This window comes from Petaurus breviceps, unplaced genomic scaffold (genome assembly GCF_028583685.1).
Source record: "Petaurus breviceps papuanus isolate PSGF00001 unplaced genomic scaffold, PetGlider_PUasm1.0 171, whole genome shotgun sequence".
NCBI lineage: Eukaryota > Metazoa > Chordata > Mammalia > Diprotodontia > Petauridae > Petaurus > Petaurus breviceps.
The window spans coordinates 18,515,033-18,535,538 of NW_027185754.1; the positions used below are offsets into that span (position 1 = coordinate 18,515,033).

Sequence of the window (20,506 nt, forward strand, 5' to 3'; positions counted from 1 at the left end):
AGAGAGAGAGACAGAGAGACAGAGAGAGAGACAGAGAGAGAGAGAGACAGAGAGACAGAGAGAGAGACAGAGAGACAGAGAGAGAGAAAGAGACAGAGAGAGAGACAGAGAGACAGAGAGACAGAGAGAGACAGAGAGAGACGGGGAGAAACAGAGAGAGAGACAGAGAGAGAAACGGGGAGAAAGAGAGACAGAGAGAGAGAGAGAGAGAGAGAGACAGACAGACAGAGAGAGAAAGACAGACAGGCAGACAGAGAGAGAGAGAAACAACCTGAACTGGCCTACCAACTATTATATTTAATTCTACTTGACTTCTTACTCAAATTCATTTGGCCTTAGGGAAGAGAGAGCTTTATATCGATCATATCAACAACATTTGGCCAAGATCACACTTCTGTCTTCTATTTTTTTGCTTACATAGAATCTGTAATTTGTGACCTAGAATCAAAAAAGAAATTCAAGCATCTATAATATGGGGTCAAGAGACTTGGGTAAATATGTTGAATGGCTTAATTGGCATTGATAAAATATTGTTGGGATATTCAATAAGGTAGAAGAAACTTGGTAAACCATTAAACCATTTTCAGTATATGCAGACAACCTCTCCTAGGAATAAAGGAAAGAATGCTGTTTTTTTGGAAACCATTGTGATTAACAACAAATATTTTTGTGTCTGAAGGGTTTACCTTGAAAAATTTGTACTTACATAAAAGATGATGGCAGGTGCTGGAGTTAGGCGCTTAACACTGATGTAAGAAAGCATCTTTAACATGTGACCTTCCCGTCCTGCCACATAAACCAATCTGACAAAATAAAAATATAACTTGGGATGCTCAGGAAAGAACTGCACTGGCCCTTGGAGAAATGCTTTCTTATTTACTAATCTTGTACACATATAATGTTGCTTTATTAATGAAGTTATGGATGAGTTTAAGATCTTAATTTCATGACAATATGGGGAAGTGAATACTGGAAAATACTGGAAAAGTGAACTTTGTTTTGTAAATGTGATATTAGATGTACCATAGCCCTTGGAAGAAAATGTGGCCAGTGTAGTCTGATCCCTTTTTTATAATAATCAGAAAACTACCGAGATGAGCAAATTATTCTAGGGGGGAGGAGGGTGGAGGTTGAGGAATTAAAAAATCTGTAGATATTCTGTGGGCTGGTTTTGTACTTTATGTCAAGCTCTTAAGTAGAAATTCCATGACATGAAAATCGTTACCTTCTACAAACATTTCTTACTAATCACTTTGTGGCCCTCTACATAGGAAGAGCAGAATTGGATTCATGAGCACATCCTACATGACCCCCTGTCTTTAATATCTCTTCGTGATTTTGCTCTTCATAGCACTAGCAGGGTAATCTTCCCAATGTGCAGTTCTGACCATGCTGTTGTTGTTTATTGTTCTTCCTTCATTTCTGCCTTTTTCTTTTTTTTTGGAGGGCAACTGGGGTTAAGTGACTTGCCCAAAGTCACACAGCTAGTAAATGTTAAGTGTCTGAGGTCAGATTTGAACTCAGGTCCTCCTGACTCCAGGGCTGGTGCTCTATTCACTGTGCCACCTAGCCACTCCCTCATCCTTCATTTCTGAAGAAGACCCAATGACATCATAGGTGATGTCTGGACTTGAAAGTAAATTCGATTTGAGTGAGACAGAGTTGCACTAAGTCATCAGCCTCACTCTCTCTTCCAAAATCATTCAAGTCCAGTGGCAAGACAAAAGTCAGGACAATGGGCAATGGCCCAGGGTTCGATGGAGAACCTTTGTGTCTTAAATGTCTGATCAAGCTCTAAGTACTCCACAGTTCTTGCTAGCAAGCTTTATGGCTACTGGCACAAATTGTTCTCATCCATACAGTCAGCCAGGGGAAGTCTTCATGGGCTTGGGGTAGACATTTCCCTAACTTACCAACAGGTCTAAGACCTATTGGCTTCCCTTAACCTGGTTTAGCCTATCTGCCAAGACAGTTTTACTGAGGTCTGGCCACTGCACATGCTATAGTTTCTGGGATCCACAGGTGAGAACTCTCCCGTTCAAAATCTTTACATAGCTTTTCATTCTCTTCTAAATAAAAGTTCAAAATCCTTGTTGCAGAATTTAAGGCTTTCCACAATTTGGTTCAAATCTAACTTTTCCACCCTCATTTGACATTACACCTGTTCATATACTCTATGCTTTGTCTGAATTGGATTACTTAAATTGATCTTATCCTGTCTTCTCCATGTAGTTCATAATGCTATCCACCTATGTCTAGACCCACAGCTACCCAATCTCCACCTACTGAAAGCCTTTCCTGTCTTCAGGGTCGAGCTCATAGCCTTTCTGATCCCCTCTACCTGGACGTGACTTTCCCTCTCCTTGTTCCCACTACCACTGCTAAAACCTTCTCAGAATACTTTTTATCTCTCCTATGTCCTTAGCATATTATGATTTTTATTTTGTTTGCATTCATGTCTTATCACTTTATTAGATTTGTTTTCACTTATTGTTATATTATTATCACTATATTATTATTACTTATCAATTTATTGGATTATTAGCCCCTTGAGGGAAGGGACTTTAGTAGTTCATTTTAAATTCTTAACACAATGCTTTGCACTGAGTAGGTGCTTAATAAATATTTGCATAAATGACTTGAATTTTTTTCTTCAAGGCATATTTAATCACAAAGCTAATTTGTCCTGCCCATGCTTAATGCAACTAGTTGTCATGAAACTTTACCTTCCAGCAGTGAAACAGGTGCCATTAGCAGCTCCAATCGTTGAAAATGCTACAAACAGTGGAACAATCCAGGAAGCTGGATAGAGAACCCGGTCACCAAAAGTCTAGGAGATGAAAAGAATTTGCTTCAGAGGAAGTTAAAAGTTCTTTGGACAAGGAAATAAACTGGGGTTGATGGCTTCATTTCAGATTTTGGTGGTCTGCAATTAAATACAATTCTGTATTTGTTGTGTGTTTGTGCCTGACACATACTGCAATTATCTTAAAGGTCTTATGTGTTTTCTTTACACTGCACCAAACATCGATTTGTCTTTAATAGACAAAGAACCCCTTTCTTTCTAATCCAGGAGTTCTTAACTTTTTTTGTGTCATGGACCCTTTAGTGCCTGGTGAAGCCTCTGAACCCTTTCTCTGAATAATGCATTTAGATGTATAAATTAAACACACAGGATTACAAAGAAATCAAATTATACTGAAACACAGTTATCAAAATATTTAACAGAAACAAATTCATGAACCCCAGTTTAAGAATTCCTGTTCTGATTGATAATTTAGATAAGAGGTACTAAATACAAGACCCAAGGGCAACACATAGCTCACAATTCTTTTGTGTCTAGAACAAGATTAATAAAATTTAGCATTGTTGGTGGAGTTGTGAACTGATTCAACCATTCTAGAGAACAATCTGGAACTATGCCCAAAGGGATATAAATAATTACATACCCTTTGACCCAGTAATACCACTTCTAGGGTTGTATCCCAAAGAGATCATAGAAGTGGGAGGAAGACCCGTATGTACAAAAATATTTACTGCAGTTCTTTTTGTGGTGGTAAAGAATTTGAAATTAAGGGAATGCCCATCAATTGGGGAATGGCTAAACAAGTTGTGGTATATGAATATAATGGAATGCTATTGTGTTATAAGAAATGAGGAGCAGATGGACTTCAAATTTACCTGGAGAGACTGATACAAATTGATGCTGAGTGAGAAAAGCAGAACCAGGAGAAATTTATACACAATTACAGACACAATGTATGTGTGACAACCAACTTTGATAGACTGGACTCTTCTCAGCAATGCAGGTTTATAAGACAACTCCAAAAGACTCATGATGGAAGGAGATGTCTACATTCAGAGAAAGAACTGGAAAGAACAGGGTTTGAATGCAGACTGAAAAAACTACCTGCTCTCTTTCCTTTTCTTGTTTGGTTTTATTTCCTCTTTCCCATTGTTCATTCCATCAGTTACAATCTTTCTTTACAACCTGACTAATATCTAATGTGACAAGTATTTGCAGATTCTATACTTGATTGCATGCTGCCATGGGAGGCGGGGAGGAGAGGGAGGGAGAGAAAATTTGAAACTCAAGGGATTGTGGAACTGAATTTTGTAAACTAAAAGTAAACAAATTAATAAAAACAAAATTTTTTTAAAAGATTAATAAAATTTAATTAAGAAATATTTAACAACATAAGTTAAAAAGTATAATAAAACATAGATATGCATTTTTCTAAGTCAAAATGTGATCTTAAGGAATCCTTAGATACAACTGCTTAGGGGGTCCTGTTTCTATTTGAGTTTGCCATCACTGATTTAGACTTCCTCCACTTACACTAAGCCACAACCACTGGGTAGATGGGATGCTTGTTCTTGACATTCTGATTCTTTAGCAGCTCTGCAGTAGGGACATTGTGGGTACAGAGGTGCAGTGGAGGTTGTAAGAAATGATGGCTCCACTTGCCGAAGGGGAAATTATCTTTAATGCCTCCATCTCTGTGAAGAAGTATCTGAGCATCTTTAATGATTTGGGAGAATTTGTTTCCCACTATCCCAGCGTTAGTTGTTTCATTTTCAAGGGAGGCATGTATTTCCGATCACAGGATTACAGATTCAGGTCTGAAAGACATCTCTAACTATGTTAGGTTCAGTTTCCTGATTTGATAGATGGAGGCAACTGAGGTGCAATGATTTGCCCAAGTCACACAGGTAGCGATGGATCCAAAGTCAGTGTTTGCCCTCATATATCACCTGATGGTATCAGTTGCTCATCTTTGATTTTAAGTGAAAGGCCACCCCAATAAAAATATTGAGGGCATTTTACTTGGGGTCACCAAATCCTGTTTAGGTACTAATGATAACTAGGTCATTGAATCTGACCCACAGCAGGTTATGGAAGTAAGGGGGTGGCTAGGTGGCACAGTGAATAGAGCAACGGCCCTGGAGTCAGAAGGACCTGAGTTCAAATCCAGCCTCAGACACTTAACACAACAATTAGCCATGTGACCTTGGGCAAGTCACTTATCCCCAATTGCCCTACCTTCCCTGCTCCAAAAAGCAAAAAAAAAAAAGAAGAAGAAGAAGTTATGGGAGTACAAGGTAATTGTATAGCATTCAAGAACTCAGGGTCACCTCTGTGCCTCTAATCACTAATAATAATACCATTAATAATAATGATAATAAAGAAGATAATATCTTGCAAAAATTCTGGATGACTTACCACTGCCACAGCTTGGGATTGTAAGAGTTCTGTAGAAGTCATTACAGTGAAGTATGAAACATTCATCAGAACGTAGCACACAGTTACCAGGGGGATGCCAATAATGATAGCCAGGGGCAAATTTCTAAGTTTGCAAAAACATAAGAACATAGTATCATTTAAAGCTGTTGGTGTTTCTCAAAATTTGTGGCATAAATCCTCTGTAATATTACTTGGCTAATGGACAAAAATAAATAAACAGAAACTCAAAATTTAACTCAAGTAATATAACTAAAGTTACAAAAAGTAATTGAAAAAAATCAGTTTTTCAATCAGATTTCTCCTATTTTAGGTACAAGGTCAGCTCACATACCTTCAAAAGCATATTGGAAAAAAATATAATCCTGGTGTGTGTGTGTGTGTGTGTGTATCTGTGTGTGTTTACCCGTGTGCACATGCAATGTTAAATGACCTACTAAAAACCTGGGGTTCAGAGACTCAGAAACATTTGTTCATTGAAGCAGCTGGGATATTATGACCTGCATTGTGTCAGTTCCTTTGTCAAAGCAGTTGTGTGTTCTTTGTCAAAAGCCTGCTCCAGAATTTCTCGACAGTGGATTTGTTACAGTTTCATTAGCAGGGAGGTCAGTGACCATGCATTTCCAAGTTATAAGAGCCATGAACAAGTGCTGGGAAAAGGGTAGAGATATACTAGCATTTTATATAATAATGGCTAGCATTTACATATTGCTTTATAATTATTATCTCATCTTATCCTCGCAACAATTTTAGGAGGCAGGTGCTATTATTATCCTCATTTTACAGTTGAGGAAACTTAGGCAAATAGCGGCAAAGTGACTTGCCCAGTCAGGCATCTAGAAAACATCTGAGATTGGATTTGAACTCATGCCTTCCTGACTCCAAGTCCAGGGCATTAGCCATTATGCCATCTAGTTTTCCTACCCATTTGACCCAAATGGAAGGTGAAAAGTCTTAGATCAATGGTATGGCTGTATAGAAAATAATGTTGCTTGTTTTGATATTTCCAGATGACAAATAAAAGCTCCTACTATCACAGCCAGCCTAGAGCCTTTCATCCCGTAGCCTACCTCCACCCCACTCCCACCAAAAGCTCCCAAAGTGCTAGCTATCAAGATCTCTATCTCCTGAAGAAACCAGCATCCAATTCATTTTCAAAGAGGTACAAAGGGACAGTAGAGGGGCCACAAGGGAGTAGTTTTGAGTGTCTGTGGGAAGAGATGATACCTGCCACTACATCTTGCCTTTTGTTACTCTGCCTGGGCCCAGAGACACTTACCTATAGGGATTTTTAAGTTCTTCTGTGATGTAGTTGAGTTGATTCCTGGAAAAAGAAAAAGAGCCACGTCTAGTATATCTGTGGTTTTCCAACAATATTTCTCTTGTTTTTGGCAGGAAGACTTTCCTGGTCCTCTTCTCCCTAATTTTACCCACATGCATTGCTAAGTGTCTTCTCTCTGAGATGACCTTTTATTCATACCATAGGTATCTTATATGTACAATTTTTGCATGTTGTCTTCCCTCTTGAATGTGAGCTTTTCAAGGGCAGGGCTGGTGTTATTGTCTTTCTATGTACCCTCCACACTTAGCACAGTACCTAGTATCCAGTAAGAGCTTAAAAAATGTGTATTGCCTGCCTAATTGACTAGAAAGGTCTTTCCTGCCCCTGTCCTTCTCCTCATACGAGAGTGGATTGCCAAGTCATGTGAGCTCAATATAGACATTATATTGAGGTATATACACTCAGGTAAGACTCCATACTTCACCATTGTCTTTACCACTGTAAAGTAGATGTTCTTATTATCCCCAATTTACAGATGAGGAAACTGAGGCAAACAGAAGGTTAAGCAACTTGCCCAGTATCACACAGCTGGTAAATGTCTGAGGCCAAATTTGAAATTAGGTCTCCTTGAATCCAGGCCTGGCACTCTTTGTTCTGCACCACCTAGTTGCCTCTAGGCAATGAATTTTAATCATGTAGTTTTGGGGATCAAATGGGAGAAATAAGAATGTGAGTGACCATGTAAAGGTTTTGAAAGAAAAGAAGTTTCTGTAACAACAAAGGTACCATGGGACTTGCTATAGCCATAAAGCATCTCAAATTGTCCCCGAAAGGAAATTTTAGTTGAGACTTATATTTACATTATTCCCTAGTCAGGGAATTAAAGGCACACTATAAGTATTTAAGAATTGAAATAGAAAGAGATAAAATATTAGCTGATCTGCTAAAGTATCTGGAAGGCAATGACTACTTCACTCATATAAGCTTCTTAAAGTAGCTCTAGAAATAAATGTAGGGTGATGTCTGGCCAACAGCGAGCCAAAGCTTCCAGAAGAGGCATCCTCATAATAAAGTTATTTTATATGTAAAGGTCTTTCTCCTCTCCTATTGTCCATAGCATTTTTCTGTTAGTAATGACTTCTGATCGGCCCCGCTGCCTCCAGGTTCTCTGTCTCTCTCCAGTGTATCCATCACACAGCATCAAAAATAACCTACCTAAGGGATAGGTCTGAGCATTTCACCGTCACACTCAAAAACTTTCAATGGCCTCCTAGAAATTCTAGGAGTAAATACCAACTCAATAGTTAAATATTCAAAGTCCTGCACAATCTGGTGCTAACCTTTTTTTTTTAAATTCAATTTTATTTTTAAGTCCACATTCTCTCCGTCACCTCCTGTCCACCTGCCCACTCCCAGCTGGGAAAGCAAGAAAATAAAAAAAATTTTATATACTTGTATAGTCAAGCAAAACAAATTCCCACATTAGCTATCTCCAAAAAAGTATATCTCAATCTACACTTTGAATCCATCACCTGTCTATCTGGAGGTAGGTAGCAGTTTCATCATGGAGTTGTGGTTAGTAATTGTGTTCATTAGAGTGCCTAAGTCTTTCAGAGTTGTTTGTCTTAGAAACATTGTTGTCATTGTATAAATTGTTTTCCTAGTTCTTTTCTCTTTCACTTTGCATCAGTTCATTCAAGTCTTTCCAGTTTTCTCTGAAACCACCCCATTAATCATTTCCTATAGGACAGAAGTATTTTGTCATATTCAAATACCATAATTTGTTTATCTATTCATCAACTGACAGGCACTCCCTTGGTTTTCAATTGTTTGCTACCACAAAAAGACTTGTTATATGGGTCCTTTTACTCTTTTTTTTTTTTTTTTTTGCTTTTTGGATGGGGGAAGGCAGGGCAATTGGGGTTAAGTGACTTGCCCAAGGTCACATGGCTGGTAAGTGTTAAGTGTCTGAGGGGTGGGATTTGAATTCAGGTCCTCCTGACTCCAGGGCCAGTGCTCTATTCACTGCACCATCTAGCCACCCCTACTCTTTTTTTTTTTTAAAACCTCTTTTTGGTATAGACTTGGTAGCAATATCAATGGGCCAAAAAATATTCACAGTTTAATAGCTTTTTGGACATAGTTCCAAATTGCTTTACAGAATGGCTGGACAAGTTCACATTTTCACCAACAGTACATTAATGTACCTATTTTCACATAACCCTTCCAACATTTCTCATTTCCCTTTTTTGTCAACTTAGTCCATCTGATGGGTGTGAGGTGGTACCTTAGAGTTGTTTTAATTTGCATTTCTCTAGATATCAGTGATTTAGAGTGTTTTTTCCATATGGATATTGATATCTTGAATTTTATCTTCTGAAAACTGCCTATTTATATTTTTGGACCAGTTATCAATTGGGGAATGGCTCTTATTCCTATAAATTTGAATCAATTCCCTACATATCTTAGACATAAGACTTTAATTAGAGAAATCTGCTACAAAGGTTTTTGCCCCATTTATCTAATTTTCTTCTCATTTTAGTTGCACTGGTTTTGTTTGTGCATAAACTTTTTAATTTATGTAATCAAAACTGACATTTAACCTTCAGTGAATCTCTCTTATCTCTTGCTTGGTCAAAAACTCTTCCCTGATCCATAGATCTGACATGTTACTTTTTCCATGCTACTCTAAGTTGTTTATGATGTCACCCTTTCTATCTACATTGTATACCCATTTAGAGCTTTTATTGTATACTTATTTAGAGTATACAGTATGAGATGTTGATCTGTAACTAGTCTCTACCAGAATGCTTTCCAGTTCCTAATAATTACTGTCAAATAGTGAGTTCTTGCCTCAGTAACTGGGCTGTTTGGGTTTATCAAACACTAAGATGCATGCAAGTTTATTTTTACATATTATGTACCCAATCTGTTCCACTGTTTAACTTCTGTGTTTTTCACCCAGTACTAAATTATTTTGATGATTATAGCTTTGTAGTACAGCATGAGATCTTGTATTGCTAAGCCACTTTCCTTCCCACTTTTTTTCATTAGTTACCTTGGTATACTTGTCCTTTTGTGCCTCCAAACGAATTTTGTTATTGTTTTTTTTAGTTCTATAAAACAATACTTTGGTAGTTTGACTGTTATGGCACTGAACAAATAAATTAACTAGGATTAGTACTGTCATTTTTATTATATTGTTTTACAACTGTGTCCATATAGTTCCTGTGTGTCTTGGCAGGTAGACTCTCAAGTATTTATATTTCTCAAGCTATTTTAAATAGAATTTCTCTTTCTTTCTCCTGTTGGATTTTGTTAGTAATATTTGGAACTGTTGATGATTTGTGTGGGCTTATTTTATATCCTGCAGCTCTGTCAAAGTTACTAATTATTTCAATTAGTTTTTAGTTGACTCTAGGATTCTTTAAGTAAAGTTCCATATCATCTGCAATAAGTGATATTTTGTTTCTTTTTTGCCTATGCTTATTCCCTCTATTTTTCTTGCCTTAATGCTTTAGCTCACATTTCTAGCACTGTATTAAATAGTAATAATCATAAGGAAGATCCTTTCTTTACACTTAATCTTACTGAAAAACCTCTAGTTTATTTATATTAAAGATAGTGCTGGTTCTTGATTTTGGACAGATAACACTTCTATAAGTGAAAACTCAATTTATCCTATGCTTTTTAGTGGTTTTAATAGGAATAGATATTATCTTGTCAAAAACATTTTCTGCATCTACTGATAGAGTGGTATGATTTTTGTTGTTCTGGCTGCTAATATGGTCAATTATGATTATAGATTTCCTCCATTTCTGTCAAAAATCAAGTCTGGTTATAGTTTATAATCTTTGTGACATGTTGCTCTAGTCTCTCAGCTAAAACATTTTATTTAAAATTTTCACATTAATATTCATTAGTGATATTGGTTTATAGGTTTCTTTCTCCATTTCAACTCTCTCTGGCTTAGGAAACAGACTATGTTTGTGTCATGAAAGGAATTTGACACAATGATGTCTTTATTTTTTTTTTCAATTTATGTAGTATTTGGAATTAATTGTTCATTAAAAGTTTGATATAATTCACTTGTAAAATGCATCTGGTCCTGAGGTTTGTTTTTATTTTTCCTTTGGGAATTTATTTATGGCTTGTTCAATTTCTTTTTCTGTGATAGGGTTATTTAAATATTCTATTTCCTGATATGTAAATTTAGTCAATTTATATTTTTGTAAATATTCATCCACTCAATTTAGATTATTAGTTTTATTGGCATATAATTAGGCAAAATAGTTCCTAATAGTTTCTTTTATTTATTCTTCATTGATTGTAATCTGGTAATTTTGTTTTCGTCTTTCTTTTTTTTAAATCAAGTTGGTTATGGTCATATCTGTTTTTACTATTTTTTAAAATAAAACATTCTAGTTGTACTTATTAATCAATAGTGTTTTTTTTGCTTTTAATTTTGTTAATCTCTTCTTTAATTTTCAGTGTTGTTGGTTAATTTGGGGCCCAAATTTGTTATTTTTCTAGTTTATTTAGGTTAATGTTCAATTTGCTGAGTTGTCATTTCTGTTTTAGTGATGAAAGCATTTAGATATATAAACTTTCCTCTAAGTACTACTTTGGCAACATTCCCCCCCGTCCCCCCGCCCAAAAATATTTGATGTTATTTCATTGTTGTCATTATTTTTAAACTATTGACTTCTCTAGGATTTAAAATTTTTGCTTCAAAGGTCCTTTGTTGACTTTAGTTTTGTTACACGTGTTTAATATTTCTACTTTTCTGTATTTGAGAGTTTTTATGTCCTAATATATGGTCAATTTTCTGAAGGTGCCATTCACAGCTGAGAAATATGTGTACTTCTTTCTGTTCCCATTCAAAACTCTCCCAAGGTTTATAATATCTAACTTTTCTAAAATTCTATTCAGGTTATTCATTTCTTTTTTTGTTGACCATTTTAATTAGATTTATCTAGGCTTGAGAGAGAGACTGAGGTCTTCCACTATTTGCATTTTACTATTTCTGCCCATAAATATTTAAATTTTCCTTTAAGAATTTAGATGCTCTAGCCTCAGACATGGAACACTTACTAGCTGTGTGACTGTGGGCAAGTCACTTAACCCCAATTGCCCTGCCTTCCCCCACTCCAAAAATTAAAAAAAAAATTTAGATGCTATGCCCTTTGGTGCACATATGTTTAGTATTAATAATAATTCATTGTCTACGTGACCTTTCAGCAAAACATAATTACCTTGGTTATCTCTTTTAATTAGGTCTAATTCTGCTGTTGTTTTCTCTTAGATTATGATTGCTACTTCTGCTTTTTTTTTTACTTCAGCTAAAGCATTAAAGACTCTATTATAGCACCTTTGATTAATTCCATGTACATCTTTCTGTCCCAAGTGTTTCTTGTAAATAACATATTGTTGGATTCTGGTTTCTAATCCTTTCTGCTATCTTCTTCCATTTTGTTAGTGAGTTTGTCCCTTTCATATTCACAATTATTTCTGCTAATTGTGTATTTCCTTCAATCCTGCTCTTTTATAAATCCCTCTCTTCATTTCCTGCCCCCTCTTTAAGAGTTTGTTTTGCTTACAACTAATTCTTCTCTTAGTTTGTCCTTTCTCTTAATTCTCCCTTTCCCTTAAACCCTTTCCTTCCTGTTTCTCTGTTGACTGGAATGTATTTCTGTACCCAACTGGTTGTGTATAATCTTCCCTCCTTTGATTAATTCAAGTGAGAATGACGTTCAAGGTCAACTACTCCCCCTCATTCCTTTCTCCTTGTTGTATAGATTTCTTCTGCACTCCAATTATGTGAGATAATTTCTCCCATCCTTTCTGTCCCTTCCTTCCACCAGTGTCTTTCTCTCTCCCCTTCCCTTTCCATCCTACTGTGAAGATCATCAAAATATGACAGAACTACTCCTAGGCCCTCTAATCAGATTTCCTCTATGACTACTGAGGATGACAGAATCAAGAAATACACACATATCTTTTATTAGAAGGTAAACAGTTTATCCTTGTTTATTCCCTTATAAATCATATGCTCATGTTTACCTTTTTATATTTCTCTACTTGATTTCCAAAATAATTTTTAGGTCTTTCTTTATTCTCTTCCACAAATTTTGGTTGAACTTTTGCTCCAAGTTGTATTTTTCCTTTGGGGGTTTGCTTATAAGTGATTTTGAGTGATACTCTTTTGGGTTTGTGTCTAAGCTTCCTGGGTACAATAATAAGTCTTTATGGTGAGATTCTTTTTTTTGGTTTTGTTTTGTTTTCTCATGATGCAAATGTACATTCTGACCTTGAACTTTATGTCAAAGCCAGGTTCTGCACATTTCTGGGGAGAATGTCTGAATTGAACTTCTGTTCTCTTAGCTCTTTTTGCTGCTTTCTTAGGTAATGAGTATGTATTATTCCAGGATCTCAAGGACAGATCAGGGTAGGGGATCTGCAAGCTTTCAGAGTTCCCAAAGTGATGTGATCTGGGCAGGGAAGTCTATTCACTGTCCACTGCTTTGAAGTCTGCAAGTTCTGACCCAGGTTTCAGTCCAAGTAACATGCCAGTGGGCTTGCCTATAGTTGGAAGATCCAGTAGCCTATTGCTGGACCTAGCCACTATCTGCCAGCTGGGAAGTTATGTAGGTTCAGAGTAACAGAACTGTAGACTCCCCTTTGATCTCAGGTTATTAGTCTCCATTCAGTTCCAGGAGATAAGCTGTATAGCTATAGCTTGCTTATGGACTTTGTTCCTTGCTCAGAACACAGACTAGTGCCTCTGGACATTCCTCTTAGCTACTCTTGGCCCAGGATCCCTCCTTAGTCCTCCTTGGATCTATAGTCCAAAGCTGGGTATTGAGTGATAGAGTTATCAGCACGCATTTCCACACCCTAAGTTAGTTTAGGGGGCCCCTTGGACTTCTTTCTGCTCCATCAATTCCTGCCTCAGTAGCCAGCACTAGTCTTTTTTCAGTCCCTGGGTACTGGAATGCTCAGCTAGGAGTCCTTTGGCCACATTTCATCCTTTGTGTCTGAAAACCACTCTATCTGTCTCCCTGTACTGACTTGAACTGGAAAAATGATTCACTGGGACTTTTTTTGGATTTCCTTATGAGGATTTGATTTGGTGTGTTTTCTAGATCTTTGTGGAAGCATTATGAAAGGGGAAATTGGGCTGTACTTCTTCCTACCTGCTCCACCATCTTCCACATGGTATTAAACCAACCCCTTCAGTCTTTTCCACTTATTCCCCTCCATGGACTATGCCAGTCAAACTGGCCTTCTTCCATTCTCTGAACTTGAATTTCCATTTTTTTGCTGTCATCAATGTTGCTTAGTCCTTTCAGTCATGGTTGACTCTTTGTGATCCCATCTGGGATTTTCTTGGCAAAGAATTTAGAGCTATTTGCCATTTCCTTCTCTAGATCATTTTACAGATGAGGAAATTGAGGCAAAAAGGGTTACATGACTTGCTCAGTCAGTGTCTGAGGCTAGATTTGAACTCAGGAAAATGATTCTTCCTGACTCCAGCCTGTCACTTTATCCACTGTGCCACCTAGCTGTCCCAAAACTTGTTTCTATGTGATACTTTATTCACTCAGGTTATTCCCCATCCTCTGAATATCCTCCTTTCACATCTATGCCTATTAGACTCTTTAACTTCCTTTACTGTTCATTTCAGGTGCTAAGTCATCCATCAAGCAAGCCTTCCTTGAAATCCCCAAGAGGTTAGTCTTCCTTCCTCCTCAAATTACTTTGTATTATACTTATCTGTGTACATATTAAATCCCTCTCAATAGAGTTTAAGATCCCTAAGTTCATTAAATTCCAGGTGCCTAATAAATATTTGCTAAGCTTTTAAAATGACTTCTGGAATTTTCTCCAATCTCCTGATCTCTCAAATCTCACCAAAAACAGTAATTATGCACAATGATAAAGCAATTTCAGCTGCCTCCATAGTCCAAAAGAAGGCTTAAAAAAACCCAAACCCAGGACCTGATACTCACTGACCCCAAGCTCACTTAGCACCCTGCCCCCACTTCCCATGATTTTGACAAGGCTGCACTAGCAAACTCAAGGACAGGATATAGGTTTACATCAAAACCCACTCCTACAACACAGGCCCTCCTTCCCTCTTTGCAGTACTGTGGAGATCCAGGCTCCTTGCTGCAGAAGTTTGTTCAGTCCTCAATAGCCAGCTTGGCCACAAAAGTAACAAAAGTCTGATGAGAGCTGCAACCCAGAGACACCAGCACTGCAATGCTATGAATTAGGGTTAGAGATGTCCTGGGGAAAACAGGCTCTAAATTGCTGATGTCAGGCTAGAGAACCAAACAACAAAGAGAGTGAGACAGGTTACCAGGACAGGTTACTCTGCATGTGATAGGGCTATGCAACACTCTAAAAGGCTGAGGGAAAGAGCAAAGCATCTAGCTGGGGCTAGTTCTGTCTTCACAAAAATCAACTGAGGCAAAGACTTAGGTTGTTGAACTGGAAATCACCCAGTGTAGGAGGAAGCCAACATGCTTTGAATATTCAGTCCTTAGGGAAACCACCATCAGAAGGGAGGGAGTCAGGAAATGATTGATAAGGAAAATAAGGAGAGAAAAGACTGAATTTACCAAAGATTTTAGGAAGAAGAAAACTTAAAGACCTTGAACATAAACAGATAAACCAATAGGAAACAAACAAACCCAGTAACAATAGAAGGAAATGTGGCCTCCAGATCTAGCGAGTTCAGCTATCTATGAATAAATATTATAAAATAAAGGGAAATCATTCAACATTTGATGAGACAGAGGAACTTGGAGAATTTGAGGAAAACATGGAACCACAACACACTGTTTCTGAATGGTTTAAAAGAGAAATGAGAATTATAAGAACAGAATTTATATCCTGCACAGAAAAAATTATGAATAAGAAAGAAAAAATTGAATCTCTCATGACAACCTTCACCAAAGAAACAAAATAGAATACAATAGATTGGGAATGCAAATACACAGAAGTAAATGACAACCTAGAAAAATAGAAGCATGGGGCAGCTAGATGGTGCAGAGAATAGAGCACCAGTCCTGGAGACAGGAGGACCTGAGTGCAAATCCGGCCTCAGACACTTAACACTTACTAGCCATGTGACCTTGGGCAAGTCATTTAACCCCAACTGCCCTGCCCTTCCCCCTCCAAAAAAAAAAAGGAAAATAGAAGCAAAAAAACATTAAAAGAAATTATGCTCATTATGCAAGCAAAACATATTGAACTTAAATAAGACAAAATGCACAAAGACAACCTGTCCCAGAAGAACAGGTCAGGACAAAAAAACCTTAACAGCATAATCAAGGAAATAATAAAAGAAAATTATCCAGAACTTCTACACATGGAAAAATGAGATTCCAACTGAAAGAATTCACAGATTGCCTCCAGAAGGAAAGCTACAAACTCCAAGAGGCATAGTGGTTAAATTTAATAATTCAATTCAGAAACAAGTTCTATGTTAGCAGAGAGACTTTTAAATACAAAGGAAAAGATATTTCAATAACATTCCACACCCCACTAGATGAAGGAAGAAGGAATTGAATAATGTATTTCTGGAGCTCTGGATGAAGCCCAGTGTGACTAATCCTGGAAATCTTAGATTAATCATATAGGACAAAAGATGGACATTCAATAATAAAGAAGAGTTTGAAACATTTTTAGAAAGAAAAACTGAACTGAAGAAATCATTTGCTTCTTGAACAGCAGACATGGACAACAACAGAAATGGTGACAACAGAGTAACCATTAAGAGACTTCTTTTGAAATGTATGCAAGGAGATTGCTGTGAAGATGGAAATCTGGCAGCAGCAACAGTGAAGAGGCAGGCAGCGACAGAACTTGGTGACAATATACCTACAGGTGAATCAATGCTTTTTTTGAAGAACTACATTACAACATGGGAGGGTACGTGGAAGGGGGTGGAATGGGAACAGTGAGAGAGGAGTGAGTAATGCACTGGGGTCAAATCAAAGGCTAACAATGAGAGGATGATGACATTTATGGTCTCAGAAAGAGGAGAGCTTACCAAATAGTTGGTGAGGAGGGGGAAAGATTGTAAGTAAGTTGGAAGCAAAAACTTTTGAAAAGGGACAGGGTCAAAGGAGAGAATAGAATAAATGGCAGGGCTGGATAGGATGCAGGGAAATAGAGTTAGTATTTCACAACATGACTATTACGGAAGTGTTTTGCATAACTACACATGTATAACCTATGTTGAATTGCTTGCCTTCTCAATGAGGATGGGTGGAGAGGGAAGAAGGGAGAGAATTTGTAACTCAAAGTTTTGAAAACAAATGTTAAAAATTGTTTTTACATGCAGCTGGGAAATAAGATATGCAGGCAACGGGGTAGAGAAATCTATCTTGCCATGAGGGGAAGGGGGAGAGGAGTGATAAAGGGGAGGGCAGACTGGGGGAAGAGGTAATCAGGATGCATTGCCATTTTGGGGTGGGAGGGAGGGGAGATATGGGGAGAAAATTTGGAACTCAAAATTTTGTGGAAACAAATGTTGAATACTAAAATAAATTAATCAAAAGCAAAAAAAAATTGCCTAGAAGGAAGAGGTTAGGATGAATCCTTTGAAAGTTTTGATTACATGAAGAATACAGAGAAAAGAGAGACACCAGATAATTATAGGGGTAATGAATCAGAGAATGAGGGTCTAGAGAAAACAGAAAGAAATGATGGATAATGAATAGAGTGAGAGAAATACTTTTTGGAAAGGGGTGCAAAAATGAAATTTTAAAAACTAATGAACAGGACAAGTTAAAGAGGAGCAGAGGAAGGGAGAATCTACTTGATTAAGAGGGAAAAAAGGAGTAAGAAATATATAACCAAATAAAAATAGGAAAGAAAAAGGAATTAGTAAAGAAAACCCCAAAGGAAATAGAGTATCAAATAAGAAGAGGGAAGAGGGGTAGGGGTGGGGAGGGGCACGGAGAGGGGAAAAGAGCCAGTGGAGGCAGGGCCACCTTAAAAAGGAACATAATAGTAGAAGAGGGAACTTGAAACTAAAAAACTCCTGTATAAACAAAGGAAGTGGTCAAATGGGAAAAGACTATCAAATTCTTCTGATAATGATTTGGTATCTAAATATATAAACAATATATATGTATATGAACATATATATGACCAACAGCCATTCCCCAATTTAAAAAGTGGTCAAAGGATATGAACAAACAGTTCTCAAAGGAAGAACTTCCAAGATTGCAAATAAAGTGATTAACATGTCCATACTCTTTGAACCAGATTCCATTGCTGGGTTTATATCCTAAGGGAACCATTGATGAGTGAACAGTCCTCATATACTCTAAAATATTTTATGGCAGCACTTTGTGTGACAGTAAAGAACTGGAAACAAAGTAGATGCCCATCATTTGGGTAATGGTTAAACAAATTGTGGTACATGAATAAAATGGAATACTACTATGCTGTAGGAAATGATATGTATGATGAATGCAGAGAAACATGGAAAAATCTCTATGAACTAATGCATAGTGAAGTAAGCAAAATAATACACAGTGTAACTATAATAATGTAATTGAAAGAATGGCACACCAAAAAAAATCTAACAAAATTATAAAGATAAGGGGGACTAAAATGAAGAGAGGTGAGAAGACACCCTCAAACCACTCCTTAGAGGAGGTGGGAGGTTCACAGATGTTACACATTGCATATGTTTTCATTCTTTTTCAATGTATCAGTCATTTGTACTGACTTTTTTCCTCTCCAAAAAAACACAATATTTGTCATATAGAATGGCTCTCTGGGAAGGAGAAGGAGGGATACATGAGATCCTATGGTGATATAAGAAAAAGAAAATCTCAATTAAAACTTATTTTAAAAAGAAAGAAATCAACCTATAAGTTCATGCTTACTCACCCTAATGACCAAGTTTTGCAAGATGGAGCTTACTATCCTTTTTCCTCATTTCCATGGCTAGATGTATCACCTGAACAGGTGAATGTGAGTCTGAAATCAGGTATTTTAAAATCGAATCACAGATCTACAGAATTTTACATCTGGAAAGAAATTCTTCATTTTACAGGGAAGGAAACAGAGGCCCAGGGAGAGGAAAGGACTTGCTAAAGAGCACTCAGCTCATGAAAAGGTTGACCTAGGACCTGCATCTCCTGACTCCTCATCCAGGACCTTTTGCACTACATTAGGTTATCGTCTTCCTTGTGTTACTCTTCCAGGCCATCACCTCTTTTCTTGCTTTGCTTTTTCTCCTTCTCAATCTTGGCCTTGTTGATAACTAATGCAACCTTGCACTGTCCTGCAGTGTCTAATTGCCTCTCTGTCCCATTAACATGTATGACTTGCTAAATCTCAACTGTTCCATTCTCCCCTACCTCCACTACTCTTCATATTCTACTGGAGGACATCACCCAACTGTGATGACTTGGATCCACTACAAATTCATTTTCTCTAATATTAACTGAATCCTCATGGAAATAAAGTGATCCTTTTACTCCTCTCAAACTAATTTTCTATGCACTACCCACAGCAGTTCTAAATCTTTTCTTCTCTCCTTAAACCTCTCGAACATCATCTTTCAGCAGAGGACTTCCTCTCACGTTTTACAGAGAAAATTAAAGTCATTCACCTTGAGCTCCTTCCCCCCTATTCTATATCTCAAAACCTTCTGATATCATCTCTTTTTCTCTCCTTTATTCTTTCTCCCTGCAAAGGTCAATCTCTCTAATTGTCCCCTTGATCCTACCCCTTCTTGTATCCTGCAGGGAGAATGCCCATCAAGATCCTCTCTCTCTCTCTCATCTTCATTTTCTCACTATTTACTAGTTCATTTCCGGTTGCTTACAAACACTCTCAAGTTTCCCCCACCCTTAAAAAATCCTCACTTGACCCTACCACCCTCCCAAGCTAAGATCCTACATCACTCCTCCATTTCTTTACTAAACTAGAAAAAGCTAGCTACGATTACTGTCTCTACTTCTTTTCCTCTTAGTTTTCATCCTTTTGGAGTTTGGTTTCCAATTTCATAACTCAACTAAAACTGCTCTGTCAGAGATTCCAATGATTGCTTTTCTTCCCCTCCCCCCCAATGATTTCTTCATTGCCAAATCTTGTGGCCTTTTCTCAGTCCTTACTCTTTTTTTCTTGTTGTTTTTCGCCTCTCTACAGCACTTAACACTGTGGATCCCTTTCTTCTCCTATAAAATCTCTTTCCTCTTAGTTTTCATGATGTTGCTTTTTTTTGGTTCTCATTCTCCTTTGTCACATAATCATTTCTAGGATACCTCCTAACTTTAGGTGTACCACAAGGTTCTGTACTGGGTTCTTTTCTCTCTATTCCCTCTTGGTGACTACATGTGCTTCTATGGGTTTAACTTTAATGTTCTCTCTATGTAGCTAACTCCCAGATCTATATATCTAGCCCTCATCATTCTCCACTCTTACATCACCCACTACCTATAGACAAATCAAATGGTATGTCCTGGAGACATCTAAAATTCAACCTGCCCCAAACAGAACTTATTATCTTTTCCCCAGAACTCATTTCTCTTCCCATCTTCTCTATTTCTGTGAAAAACACTGTTATCTTTTCTTCTTTTAAAAAATAAACATTATTTATTGTTTAACATTCTTTAAAAATTTTTTGATTTAATATCTTATTTTTCCCAATTACATGTAAAAACAATTCTAATTTTTCAAACTTTGAGTTCCAAATTCTTCCTCTTCCCTCCCCTTTTATTGAGAAAGCAAGCAATTGATAGATGTGTAAGTCATACAAAACATATTTCCATGTAAATCATGTGGTGACAGAAAACACAGACAAATCCCACTTCCCAAATAAAGACAGTAAAAATAAAGTGTGCTTTAATCTGCATTCAGACTCTGCCATCTTTTCATAGCCCCAGGTTGAAAGTTTTGTCCTAAACATCTCACTCTTGCTTGCTGCCCCCCACAATTCCAATCAG

General features: G+C 37.2%; 1 protein-coding gene across 2 annotated transcripts in view; it reads right to left on the bottom strand.

Moving 5' to 3' along the window:
• Positions 1-20,506, bottom strand: part of SLC7A9 (solute carrier family 7 member 9) — a 52,412-nt gene that overhangs the window by 18,172 nt on the left and 13,734 nt on the right. For both annotated transcript variants that reach the window (XM_069082615.1, XM_069082614.1), the window contains exons 7-10: positions 6,522-6,566; positions 5,225-5,348; positions 2,727-2,830; positions 707-803 (exon numbers count right to left, since the gene is read on the bottom strand). In XM_069082615.1, coding sequence (XP_068938716.1) covers positions 707-803; positions 2,727-2,830; positions 5,225-5,348; positions 6,522-6,566 — 370 coding nt within the window. The remainder of the gene's footprint in view (positions 1-706; positions 804-2,726; positions 2,831-5,224; positions 5,349-6,521; positions 6,567-20,506) is intronic.